General features: G+C 37.9%; 1 protein-coding gene across 1 annotated transcript; it reads right to left on the minus strand.

The window, feature by feature from the left end:
• Positions 1-7,641: 7,641 nt before the first annotated feature.
• Positions 7,642-13,759, minus strand: LOC141452116 (homeobox protein ceh-30-like). The gene is made up of 3 exons (XM_074123985.1): positions 13,417-13,759; positions 9,961-10,219; positions 7,642-9,177 (listed from the first exon to the last, which is right to left on the minus strand). Exons 1-3 carry the CDS (start codon positions 13,481-13,483, stop codon positions 8,952-8,954), a joined length of 552 nt encoding a protein of 183 aa, XP_073980086.1. The 5' UTR covers positions 13,484-13,759; the 3' UTR covers positions 7,642-8,951.
• Positions 13,760-14,378: the final 619 nt, after the last annotated feature.

A 14,378-nucleotide genomic window follows, 5' to 3' on the forward strand; every position in this document is an offset into this window, starting at 1 on the left:
TCGCATGTTCTCCAATGAAAACTGGCTATGGAGAGTTTGACTTGATCTCGTTTTCCGTATCTGTAGTAATCGGAAGTAAAAAATGGATACTTACTAATCAAGCGGGAATTGCGTAAAACAGAGAATTCATGTCTCGTATATTCAGTAGGATAATGGTGCTGAAATGAGATGAGATGTAGATGCGATTAGAAGGATCAGTGGGGGAGATGTTCAGCAAGTTTTGCAGTCCAAACTGAGAATAAAGAGCTGGACTATCAGCAGCTACTGAATGGCACATTACAGCGTATTCGTTAGAGTGAGCGTATTGAATAGCAAGTATGCTGACAGTTTGCTGTAAATTAGTGTTCCCACTGAGCTCGCAACAATGGCTGCCTTGATCTGGTTATCGCTCTAATGAGTCTCCGGACCTGTTAACTCACAAATGTTCTCTTTCTAGTAGTAATCAACTTTCCAGAATTTCGCCTATCCCCATACGGTCTGCACTAGATTGCCAATGTCCCCTTTCGTTGCTGTACTAATACAGATATTGTCATCTATGGAAGTATCAAAAGAATTTTTACAAATGCCCAAAAGTGATTCATTCAAAAGTGGGTATGTGTTTGCCCACAGTGTTGCCATATTCGTATCTTTTTCTTTAAACTATTTCATACCTAGTGCAGGTTGGGCGAAAGTATAGCTTTCAACGGAAATAACATTCTAGAGATCTGCGATTGAAGAAATGTGGTGAACACATTCACAGAACTTCCGCTTGCTGCAAAGTTCACGCTGCAAACTTAGATTTTCTTTAAACTGGGAATTTTTGAAAGATATTTTGTGTTTATCAGCAGTGCAGTTGGCGAAACTGTACATCTTATATAAATCAATCATTAGGCTGGAGAGAGGAACTTCTCTGAAACTAATCTTCCATGAAGAATTGAGAGAATGAAATTATTGTTAGGAGTTAAAGAAAATTGTAGGACCCATTTCCTAAAGTTAAATTCAGGAACAGGAAATCACACTTTAGAGACTCGCTATTTTGGTTTTTGTCATTTTCTCCAAAACGATCCCTCCGATTTTCTTGAAACTTGGTGAGCTCATTACTCACAATTCCATCTGTAAATTTTATCTGAATCATTTCCCAACAAAAACCATTCAAGGACACTTCAATGGGAAATGGTGGGGGAAGGCTTTCCTCCAAAGTCTTTTACTAAGATCTCCTCACCCACATGAACTTAATGAGTTTGCCATCAAAATGCCAAATGATAAGAAAATCGGCCGAACCCAAAAACTTTTTTTCGTTTATATATTTTCTGTGTTTTAGCTACATTTTTGGAAATTGGTTCCAACGTTTCACACCCCTGCAATCTATCACTTTTATTTGCACCATTCGCCAGGAAACTTGGTTTAAAAGGTCGTTTCAGAATACTTTACGGTTCGTAAACCTACATAAGATTTTAAGTAATAGTTGAAACTAACGTTCTAAAAGAGAGACCAGAGTAGTATCTGTTAAAACGGTTCTTTTCAAATTGTTGTATCTGTTAAAACTGCTCTAAAGTCCCATTTCAGAGTAATGTACGGTTTTATAAATTGTGTAATGATAGTTAGAGGTAAATTTGTTTGAAAATCGAAGGCGCCACGGTAGCCGAGCGGTTAAAGCCGAGACCTGCGAAGCTAATATGTATTGTGGTATTGGGTTCGATTCCCGGTCTTAGGCTTTGGATTTTATTTAATGGTTAATAAAAGAAATTTATAGTAAAGTATGTTTGCTAGTCGCCTCCGTCCACGACACCTAAATGGTAGTTGGACGTAAAGCCCGCCTGAAAAACTAGGCAATTACTTTACTTTGTTTGAAAATCGATGTTTGTGAAGAAAGTATATAAGTTGAGAGCCTTGAGATCGAAGTGGTGAGAATGAGTCCAGCGTTCGCTAACAGCTTCAGTAACTACTGGATACATGTTGGAAGCAATAATTTGGTCTTTTGTTCAGTTCTATTTAGAACAAGCACTTAGATAGTCGGACTTCCGGCGCTGATTACAAGTACTCGGCAACTATCTACTGGCCATATTATACTATTAACTGAAAGATATCTCCTCAGAGATGTAGAAATGGATGTTGTTGCTAACGATAGGAGTGGACACGTGTTTGTTGTAGTGTAATTGTTTGGAAGTTCGGGGCGTGTGGTGCTGGAAATGATACAGATTATATAGTGGGACGAAGATGAGGGAGCCGACAGCCTATTAGTCGAGTATTCACGGCCCCCAAACTATACGGCAGTGGGGACGGCAAATTGGCTGATCTAACCGCACTCTATGAATACTATTTACTAACCCCCTGTGAACACTCGGCACTCAATCTGAGAGAACTTAGGTGGGGGGGCCTTCACTTTGTATCTCCTCAACATGGTTCCACTTACCTCACTGTTATTCATAACATAACCTTCTCACAGCAGTATAACAGTGTTTGATTCTTGCTCACCCTTCCCAAAGGGTCGCCATATCAATCATTATTTTATTGATAATGTTTTATAAGAACAAAGTCTTTTGTGAACCCACAAAGTATCTTTAAGTTTCAATTTAAATATTTCATTAAAACTCAGAATTTTATCATTTCTTTGATTCTTACTGAAATACAGTTTACATTATGAGTGTCATTCCTAGGTGCCAATGAAATAGTCGGCTAGCTGGTCCTATGCCCGCATAGCCTTCTGATTCGTCCAGCGGAGCCTAAACTGTTTTTACCATCTTTTTATTAAGTGTTCTAATGAAAGTATCAACAACAATGCTCGTGATTGGGTGAAACTTTCGATTTGGAGTTTCGTTTTAAGATTCACTGATTACAAATAAGGTGCCTCCTCTATGTGTTTGTGTGTATGTTCTAAAGTCCCATTTCAGGGTAATGTACGGTTTTACAAATTGTGTAAATACTTCTCTCCTCCACCTCTCATCCCTTCAGCCACCAATCTGATGGAATATTTTATTCAAAATTTCTCACCGGAAATGGGCTCTATGTGGTGTGAACATTATTCACACGCCCTTCTCCTACAACTCTCAAGGTTTTTGTCTTATATATTTATTTATTTCATCTTCTTAATTTCGCAAACCTATTTACTCTGTACATTTTCTAAAACAATCAATCACCCAAACAAGATAGCTTGAACGCCAAAACGAATGCCAGTTTCTGTAAAACGTTTTGCCTTTTCTCACTCCTCCAAGAAGACATCATTGCAATAGTTCTGATTTGCGATATTTTCTTGTTTTCAGTGGAAATATCCAATGCTGAGGCCCTCACAGTCCAAAAAAGTAGTTTTTACAAATTTCACTCCCCCTCTCTTTCTAATATATAAACAAATAAAAATAACATATATACAATTCTGGGTTAAACTAAAACTATAAACTTAAAATAGATAAAAGAAAAGTTACAACTTGTACATATATATAAACAAATAGAATAAAAAAATAGCACACTCTTGGATAACCAATACATAATATTAAATTATTGCATATTTAACTAATTTAGAGAGAATCCCTTAAATGGAGAGCTTTTACAGTAAAATAAAAGATATTACTAATTTTTTCTAAAGTTTCCACTGTTAACAATATCAAAAAAGGCTCAGCACAACCAGCTATACAGACAGGGTGATCCATTTAAAACGCACCAATCGCAAATAACTTTCAATTCTCTCACTTACAAAGCCATGCACTTGATCATTAGACCAACACCCTAGCAAGATATTCTTGCCGTAATCACAGTTAAAGAAGTCTTGCCTACTGGGCACATTAAAATGATGTGATGCTTGGTTTTATTTGATGATAAAGCAAGTTTATCCTGATTCACTCACAACCATTAGATTACACTTCATATTTTAAAATCTTCAATTATTACTATTTTTGTTCTTTGCGTTACAAATAATATTTTTGTAATCAGAGGACCTCCCAAAACGTGTATTTCTCGTGGAAAATTAATATTGAAAACCGTTCACGAATTGATAAAATGGTAACTTTGAACTTAAATATCTCGACTAATATTTATATTAATTATTATATAAATTATTATTAATATTAGGATATCGAAACGGGGTCAACGTCATTTTTCACAATTTTTTATGTAGTTTTCAAAATCATTGTCAAAACCAGTGGTCCTTATGAAACCCCAATCGGGTTTTTGGCCGTAAGTCTGCCAAAAATGAAGATACATCATTGGGGGTAGAAAATTTGAAAACTAGACTAAAAAAAAACATATGGTTTACTTCGTGGGTTTTTTCGAAATTCTGCTTTCCAAAAAAGTTATTAGCGATTGGTGCGTTTTAAATGGATCACCCTGTATATCTAGGTAAATATTTCTCCCGAAGGGCGTTAAGAGATGGGCACGCTAGAAAGAAGTGGACTAAATCATCTGATTCCAGGTTACATAATATACATTTCCGTTTTATATCAAATTTAAATTTATGCCCTTGTACGCAGATAGATGGATATTTTTTCGAGGCCAGACGAATTTGAGCTATTAATTTGATTTTATTAATTTTTATATGAAAATAGTATTCCTCTAATGTACCATTTCAATCTAATGTACGGCCCCACTACTAAATAGGAAGTCAATTTGCCAAACTGAAGAAAATCAGAAGGATTTTCTTAGCCTTAAGCTCTTACAACCATCGTTGGGAAACTTGGAAAGTATAGCGATCACGTTTAATTCTTGAATATGAGTTTTCACTAGAAATGAGTTACCAATGAGGTAATGAGGAGGTTTCCAGAGGTAAACAAAGTATAACCTTCTGGACATCAGTTGCAAGGTCAAAGTTTATTTGCATTGTACTCATGATATTTGTCAAAATTAGGTCCATGCTAGTCAGTCGCACGAATTTCATCTATTTCCGTCCGTAATTGTGATCTCCCCAAAACACACTCCCTCTCTACGCGAACTTTGTAAGTTTCAACTTTGTCCTTCATTTTTTTGTTTTATTGCAAAAACTGAACTAATTTGAGCAATTAGTGGAGGAAATAAATTTTACATATTTCGGAAATAGATGTAAATACGCAGGGGGTAGATCTGGTAGGCGTGGCCGGATGCTGAGCGTAAAGTGGTGGGGAGATGATGTGCCGTGTTCGGGATTCTCACTAAATTGCCCAGAGTTAATCAATACAATTTTAAAACAAATTCTATTAACAATAGAGAGCTAACTTACACGCTGAGACCTGAGTAATTCTACCTTTTTTTAGCTATTAGTCAAAATAGCTGCTGTATTGATTGCATTAAAGTAAGCCCATAATTATTAGCTATTCTGTTAGATAAATATGGATTTAGTTGGAAGGGCCCTTTTCACTTGTAACAGAGCACAAATGTTTACTTAACAAGCTCGTTAGTGGAAATAGAATAAGCCCTTTTATAACTGGGTGATTACCTCCCCGGCTGGAGTGAGCTGTTGGCTTGATTTAGGAGGCCTGTACCAAATCCTCTTACTAAATCACCCACTATTTTGTCACATTCAAACTGCCTCGATGTCTATTCAAAGGGACGAACACAGAATATTTGTAATAATGCTCTGCGATTGTTAGATTCTCTTACACTCGTAACTGCCATCGTGTTAACCTACACCGGAAATATGTTCACCGAATGTTTGGAGCGCTTCTGAAATGTTTTTAGCGAATGGTGCGTTTGGATGATCGTTAGTGTACATAGCTACAGACTATGGTCACTTCTAATTCTCTTAGCCAAAATCCTCCAACCGGAAGTGATGTTTGCTGAAAAGATTTCCAATATTCTGTTGCTTCGGAAATGCCTCCTATGATTTTCCCGCACATCTTCCAGTACTACCAATCGCTTTTTATTAAAAACGTTTTCCCGTGGCAATGGCTTTCCTTTTTATAGAGTTCTCAGGAACTAGTACTTTAAACATCCCTCTAAAGTGCCACTTCAAACGAGGCTAGTCTTTCAAATACGTATAAAGATAATCTGGTAATAGGTTTGTAAGTTTGTTCACAGGTGGCTCCACCAGTATTATTATTATCCATCATAATTATGATTTTCAATGTCGTGCATAAAATCGTCTGTTATTAAGTTATATGCGTCTGTTATATGCGTAGAAAGTCTTTCTTCTCGTAAGACGTATGCTAAATGCCAAGAAACACTTGATTTAACCTCTGACCTTTACGGTTTGTGTAAATTAATAATATCGTTACAATTTGAACAATTATGTTTAATGAATCGTCTCTGAATTATTAAATCTAATTGTGATGTTTTTTTTTATTATTTTATGTCAGAAACTTCAACTTCACCGCTTTATTGTTACGATCGTAACCTTAGCAACCATTGTTCTCTTAATTTCAAAATACATTTTTTATTTTAAATAAGTATTATTTACTTAATTATTTTAATTATTATTATTTTTTTTGACCTTGAGAAAAATATGGATAACTAAAACGGAAGTGTTTTCTTGCTCGACTGGTTACAGTACTCACCTTCCGTTCTTGTCGATACAATCCGCACTCATGAGAGAAGGACCACTTCCAGCACTAAGAACACACAAATAACCATTCTTACCGCGACGTACGTAAATTTGGTTGTAATAGAGAAATGACAGCAATAGTACGACACAGTAACAGAATACTGTAGAGCGTGACGTCACAGCACCCTCATTTATCCACGTAAATCAATATCATCTGGGAGAAAGTTTCAAACCGAAGTGGTCGATCTGACCCACGTCACAGGTTCAAGTTCAAATGTAAAACCTTTGACCTACAAAATTACAGAAAGCAAAAAAAAAACCGTTTTGTACAATTCGTTTCCGGTGAATTGATATTCTTCCGGCTTCTAGTTTTGGATAGTGATGACGCACTCCAAACTTAGTGTTCCACCCACACATTTGCTAAAATGGCGCTCCAAAAGAAAGGTTGACTCTACCCCCTGCTAAGAAATCCATTTAATTTTAAATTATCTGGAAAGTGTCCAAACAAAATGGACGTACTTTGCCTGGATGATGTCTTTAAAGAAGAAAGGAATTTGGTGGTTCCCTTTCACGGGAGGAAATCACCAAAAAGTTGAAATCGTAATAAGTATCTGGGTCCCGTTATCTCAGAGCTTTCTTGTAAACATCTACTCCACAGCGTAATCCACTGTCTGTTAGAACTCTGTCTAACATTAGGTGGTGTCTGTTAACATTAGAAAAGAACTTTTAAGAGAAGCTTTGAACAACCTGGAAGTTAAGAGTATATCGGTTAACAGGAAGTGCATCTTTACCGAATAGATTTTCGAGCTTTCAGAATTTATCTCGAAAACGATTGCATCGATTTCCTTTACGATTTGTAAAGAAACGAATTTTAAGGGCTGTTTACAGTACTACTACTGCCTACCCACAGACACCAAACCTTTGCCCAGTTTCCGCTTTTGCATATCCATCATTTCCAGAACACTTCCTCTCAAATTAAGAGGTAAAGTAATCGCCTAATTTTTCAGGCGGGGCTTAACCTCCAGCTACCAATTACTTGTCGTAGCCGGAGGAGGAACCTCATACTTTACTATTAACAATTCTCTCTACAAATAAAAAGTAGTCGAACTTGTAGGATCTCCCACTTACAAAGCCACGCTCTTGTCCACTAGAGACCAACACCCGCCCCGCCGGAAGGTATATAAAGGGTACAGGAAGTAACTCTGCTGTATTTTCTCAAGTGTACACTGTTTATTTTAGTTAATGTGATCAGATTTTCTAACAATCTTCTACTACCAACCTTACAATAACATGATGGTTATATTTATTAAATAATTTATTGCACTTTAACAATTACATAATTACAAGGTCATTTATTTACATTTTATTCTTCATTTATTTACTCTCATTGTGACCACCATATTGGGTTATAGTTTACAAAGAAATCTATTTACATTCTTGATGAAGTATTTCCTGGAGATGCTGATAATGTGCCGCTCAAAGTTCGGCTTTAAGTATCTGAAGAACTTTCTGTGCTCACGCCTAAAGCATGAGCGTTGCAGAATGCTCCAAGTTAAGTCAGAAAGTTCTATTCAAAGGAATGTTAGCATTGATTTTCGGAGGGGTGTAGGAAGGTTTCGATTGTTTCACTCAGCGCTAGACAAATTGAAATAGTTTATTTCTTGTAGCGTGCAAGTTGTAGATATGTGTGCAAAATGTAGCACGTCAGTACCAGCCCTGGAAGTGGAGGAATCTAACAGGATGTTCGGGACTAGAGATCGATGGAGTTTTTGGCGGGAAAGTAAACAATTTAATGTAGTTCTCGTTAATGTATTTCCAGTAGTCGCTAAAATGCTTCAAGAATTAAAAACCCAAAGAGAATGTGGTCTTGAAGGAGGTTGGTTAAAATCGATAGAAAACTTAATGCATGCAACAACTGGTAGACTTCCTGTGTTACATAACCACTAGCATAACTACCGAACTTTCAGATAGCATCCTCTACATATCTAACCTTCTTTAAGGAGCTCACAAATTTGGAATTTCAGTGACTTAAAGAAAAAATAGTTCCAAAACTTGATTCCCTTCGCAAGCATCAAGAAGTACATTGTTAGAAACTTGTGAATCTAACCTAGGACCGTACCCAGCTAGGATCCCAAGAAGAGCAGAGAAAGAAGGAGCAAGCCGAGAGCCCAAAACTGTTCTGCAGGAACTAAAGGCCTGCGGACTTACGACCGGTGAAAGTGATTAAAAAATGCAAACTGAATCATGCTGAGCAAAAATAGCTGTTACTGCTGATAAGGTTTCCTCGTAGGACGTTGAAGATTCGCAAAGGTACGTGTAGAAGGTGATTTTAAAGCAAGAAGGGCCTAAGGAATTTTGTGTGGAAAAGAAACGCCCCTATTCAGAGATTTAGAAGCCTAGCTTATCTGTTCTTACTTCCTGCATCGGGAGGAATGTAAATTCTCTCTTTACCAACGTCCTGTTCTTCCTTTCCTCACCCCCTGCCTTGACACAAATATTACAATCTATTTACACTATACACAGTGGTTGTTTAAATTGGACATCCGTGTACATAAGTGACATTTCTGAAGATAGCGGCCGCCGTGGACAGGAATGTACATGCCGCCGGTGCTGTTACCGACGGATAACTGCTGCAACAGTCCGTACTGGAAGTGGTCTGCGGTTGACCGCTGGCGCCCAACACATCCTTTTCGGCCGCTACAGCCTGCTGTCTTAATTGCTCCAATCTTAGCTGGTTCTGGCGTTTCCACTTCGTCCTGTAGCAGAACAGAGACGATGAGTGATGGACCAAAAGAGGGTCTGCGGTGTTTGGATGAGTGTTAATGCAGAATGAAAGAGAAAGTGAATTGACCGCCTTTTCCTACTTAGCCAGGTAGAGGATGGAAGTGCACTGGATAAGTGGCAAAATGCACTGAGTTCATAAAGAGTTGTCCAGGTTAAAATAGTCTGTGGAGTGTAAAATTTGTAAACATGAAGAAGTTTAAAAAAAAAAACTAGCCGTGGTTGTAGCGCCATAATGCAAGAACCAACTTGAGCAGATCGAGGTGCGCACAGCTTCTGCATTAAGCGATTCCACAATTAAGTGGTCCCACCTAAAAGATTGGATAGGAAGACAAATCTCTAAATCTGATAATGAACTGGACTGTCTGCAGGATTAGGTTTATAATTCCGGACTTCTGACGCTGGGCTTGAAACGTCAGCTATTGGAGTTGTACTGATTCAGTAAAGTGATCGGTCTCTGAGACGAGTTCTTTGGGTAAAAATACAGTTAGGCTTCAGAATTACCTTGAAATGTTCATTGGAAATATTGTTCGGCCGCTTCCTAGATATTCTAAAGAAGACAGTCAGAAATAGAAAGAAACAGAGATCTAAGTATGTATGGTTTGCTCCCTTCAGACATTTTATAAAATTACTTACTATTTGATGATACTTCAATACTCTAGTTACCAAAGGTAGCAATCAAATCAATCAAGATTGGTCCAGGTCTATAGTTTAGGACTACTATAAAAATAAAGGACCTAGAAGTTCTGGGTACTGACCTTCTGTTCTGGTACCAAGTCTTGACCTGAGTCTCGGATAGATTCAGTGCATCTGCCACGTCGCTTCTATCTGCCACTGATAGATACTTCTGGCAACGAAACTTCCTCTCCAAGTAGGCTAATTGGGCATGCGTGAATGCAGTTCTCCTTCTGCGAGGCTTCCGACCGCGAGCACCGTCCTGATCTTCGTTTAGACAGTTACCATCCGTCATGGACGTTGTTTTGTTTTCTGACTCCAAATGAACATTGTCGTTTCCTTCTGTAAGAAAATTTGAACACTTCAGATGACCAATCATCAGTTGGTTGATGGTGCCTTAAATGCTATTTGCCTTGGCATTAACATACTCTGGGCCGCGGGGTGAACGGCAATGATCTGTTTAGGTTACAAATGTCCAAGTCAGATTTAGAAATTTAGAGATCCCTAAGGTGCGATGGTGTTGATAATCGAAAGAAAGAAAACTGTTCGACTTATCATGGATTGGGCGATTGTAATGCGTTAATCGAGCATTGTAATTGCACTTTCTTGGTTCTTATGGCAATAAATATTACAATAAAAGTAAAATATCTAACAATTTCACATTCATTTATATAGGGCACCACAGTAGGTAGATGGAGCGGTTAGATGTGCGGCTCACAAAGCAACCATTTATTGAAGGTTTGGCTACTCCTGGACTTGGCCAAGCCAAGACTGATATGACTGATTCCTGAGAGGAATTCACAGTCAACTATGTTAGCTATTCGCCTCCTGATTAGTAGGTGGACCTAAAATAGGCTTCATTTTATTTAATCTTTTTATACTTGAAAAAATAAAGTTAAAATTATTGGAATATTAAATAAACTTTTAACTAACGCCTTCTCCAAGAAATTACAAGACATTGAGATATATTTAAACAATAAAAATGATACAATGAGAAGAGTACAGATAGATTACGATTAGCCGAGCGTGAGAATATGTAACAGATAACTGAGGATTAAAGAAAGATTGTATTAAGTTGGCAATCAAACAACAATACTTCTTAAAATGACGTAACCTAATTAGAGTTGAATTAAGAAAATAAAGGAAATCTCTTCCGGACGAAGTCGCCTTTCGGTGCTTTAATCCGGTTGCTTTTGGTGATTGATTCTTTTAAAAATTGATGTCCTCCAACAGTTACCAAGTCGCTAAACGAACAGAAGAAACCGCGGATTCTTCAGAAAGGTAATTTGACCAGTTTGCTAAATGTAATTCGATAAGATACAACTTAGTAACTTGAACTCATTGCGCAGACTGTGACGTAGACTGAAACTATGCGTATGTGCGGACAAAATTAATCTATCACTGAAGATGTTTCAGGGTGTTGGGTCCAAATAGAAACCGAGTGTTGCCTATCCGACCAATGCGGATCACCTGTCTTCTCAAAAAGCCTATTTTGATGGGTATTTCTTTGAATACTCTGCTTGAGTGGATGAAGGTGAATTATAACTTGGTATTATAAATCATTATAAAGGACAGTATTAGCGCGTGGAAAGTAAGTTTATGACGCAAACTCCAAACGCGGTAACTAAGTAGTAACAAGATGTGTTTCTGAATTACCTCAGAGGGAGGAAAACAAAGTTTGTCTTAATTCTCGTGGCGAAATATTCACTGATTTTGGAAGCTTGACAGGGCTAGCGTACGTGCGAGCTGGTGACGTATTAATTGGGATGCGGGATGTCCCGCCGAGCTGCTAATTGGTGACACCACTGCGGGAGATCAACTCTTCTCAGTCAAGAACCCACTCAGTTCGAGGACTCTCCGGCGACATATTTCTTATTTAAGATCGCCTCTTCCATATTTATAAACCAACATTTATTTTCTACGCATTTTTTTTTTACCCGCCACGATTTACAAACCTGATTTGAACATCCCACTTAGGCTATCTCATAAATTTACTTTAAAGCCTTGAACTTTGTCTTTGCTGGCTGACCATGGTCGAGGAATTGCCGAACGAGATACCATTTTTTCCCCCAAAAACTTTCTTAAAATCAATGATTTCAGGAAATAAGTTTCAAACAAAAGTGACGACACACAGATGTGCGGATGATCATTAAAGTTATGTTAAATCGTTGGAGATCTTTTCGAGTAAATCGGAAACAACTGAAGGAAATCTCTTCCGAACAAAGTCGCCTTTTCGGTGCTTCAATCCGGTTGCTAACCCCCTTTCGTAAGTAAACATTTCTATTTACGTATCAAAATTTACTGGAAGTACTACTTACACAAAACATGAACACTTAAAGTTTGAGAGGTGAGATTTTTCTCTTCATGAAATGTTACATTCATCCGTTCTGAGACTTCCGTTTTTAGCTGTTACTAGATCAGAACGTGACTTTAAAATAGTTGCAAACATGTTCAATAACTACATCTAATTAGTTGTCAAAAAAGAGAAAAAAAATTGTCAAAGTTGGGTGTTTTTCAACGTTACGCTTTTTCGTGTAGTTTTTGACGATTAACCCTTATACAACTGTCCTACCGGACAGTTTTAATTTAAAGGAACTGTGGAAGAGCTAAAAGTTGGTCAGCCAAATCGACTAATTGCGCGCATTGGGGGTGCAATTAGCCAAATACAACTCGTTTAATGGCAATGCTAAACACACTGCCAGACACAGGAAGACAAGAAGTGGAACAGGCCTTAATGCACCATCCGCAAATGAAACCATCTCACATATTGGATGTCCCGTTGGTAGGAAACGTCCCTTTTGAGAGGTCGCCGGGCTCTGGGAAACGCTGTGTTTATAAACTAGTTTCTTTCCCTTCTTTCCACAAGCTCAAAACGGAAAATCGCCGAGAGCACTTTGAAATTCTCTCAAAGTGAACTCAACGATTTCTCTAAACTAATCGGCAAACGTTGCAATAATTTATTGAGCTATACCATTTTTTGGGGGGGGGGGGGAAATGATTCCTTTCTCTTACTATTATTGATAGGGGAATCCTGGATCATGATGAATTTGATTTTGATATATCCGTTTTGAGCTCCCCTGAGCCCAAACCAGTGGTTCTCATAAAATGATTCTCTCTCTACAAACTACCTCAAGAGCGAAAAACTGTAGAAAGTTGAGTAATTGAATTGCGGTTAGATCCTATGGGAAACCGGATGTAATTTAGTGATGGAAATCTCTAGATCGAAGAGATTTTTTCTTTATGTTCAGATATACCTTCAATTTTTATTTTAAATAATTTTTCTGGCCAATTCAGTTAAATGCACTTCGTACAAGGTAATTTTAGTGTACTGTACGATTCTATGGACTTTATATTGTTAGTTAAAAGTGCATTTCTTTCCAAAACTTGAAGTAAATGGGGGCTTGATAAAATACTTAGAAAGTCAGATGAGTGTTCACACCAGGAGACTTCAAACATGTAATATTTCTTCGGGAATAACTCTGGTATTACGCCGTGAATCTAGGAGGCAGCGAATGGTAAATAGGAACACAGTAACATACCTGCATCTTCGTTGATGACATCACCCAACAAATCTTTGATCATAAAGGAGGGCTTACTTTGTGACATAATAATGTGGGAAAATATGAAATTCAATTAAACATAATTAAGCACTGATATAAGTAATTAACGCACTTTGTTTTGCTCTTTGTTTAAGTTAGCTGGATAATAATATCTGTGTGAAAGGTACACCGTGAACGGAAGTAGAAAATGAAGTATTTAGAAGTACAAGGAGATTTTGCAATAAATGTGCCGTTAGAGGACCTATTATGGAAAATGGAACAGATTTGGAAATGTTTAGTAATATTTTGCCGTGAAGGGGTAAATGAGGGGTGTAGCCGGGGGTGCAGTGCCACCCCTAGAGTGCGGGCCACGCAGGTCTGTAGTTTAGCTTGCAGCGCGGTGATTGGCGGCCGGCGAGGCGGTGGGAGTGTCTGCTCGACCAACCAGGCAGAGCTTCCTGCCCAACAGCTAAACAGTGAGGCAGTGCTACCCTAAACTACAATTAACCAGCTCACTTCCGGCCCCGGGCAATTTACCTCCCCCCGACCGCGCCACATCCTCCTAACTTCCCATTTATCCAGCGCGCTCCTAGCTTTCCATTTATTTAATACACTAGCTTTACAATTTCAAATCAATAAATTGCGCCGCCTGTTTCTTAGCCTTTTTTTGGATAAAGCAGAAACACACAAAAACAGGCCTTTTTTTTCCAACTTAGTAAGTTGGAAACCTTTACATCCAGGAGGTCTTTAAAATCAGGGCTTTGAAAACTAGATGCGCTAATTAATTTAGTTAGGCTAAATCTTCTGAGGAACATCTCTGAACAGGGACTGATCAAAGTAACTATTTCCACCTTTCTGCCAGAAATACATCGTTTTTGAAAATGACTTGACTTTTAAGAAAGCAAGAGTCGTGTGGGTATCCATACACTTTTTTTGGTAAAAATGGTCCAATCAAAAGTTTA

The sequence above is a fragment of the Rhodnius prolixus genome, unplaced genomic scaffold (assembly GCF_049639745.1).
Source record: "Rhodnius prolixus isolate KJV_2025 unplaced genomic scaffold, Rpr scaffold_1, whole genome shotgun sequence".
In the NCBI taxonomy this organism is placed as follows: Eukaryota; Metazoa; Arthropoda; class Insecta; order Hemiptera; family Reduviidae; genus Rhodnius; species Rhodnius prolixus.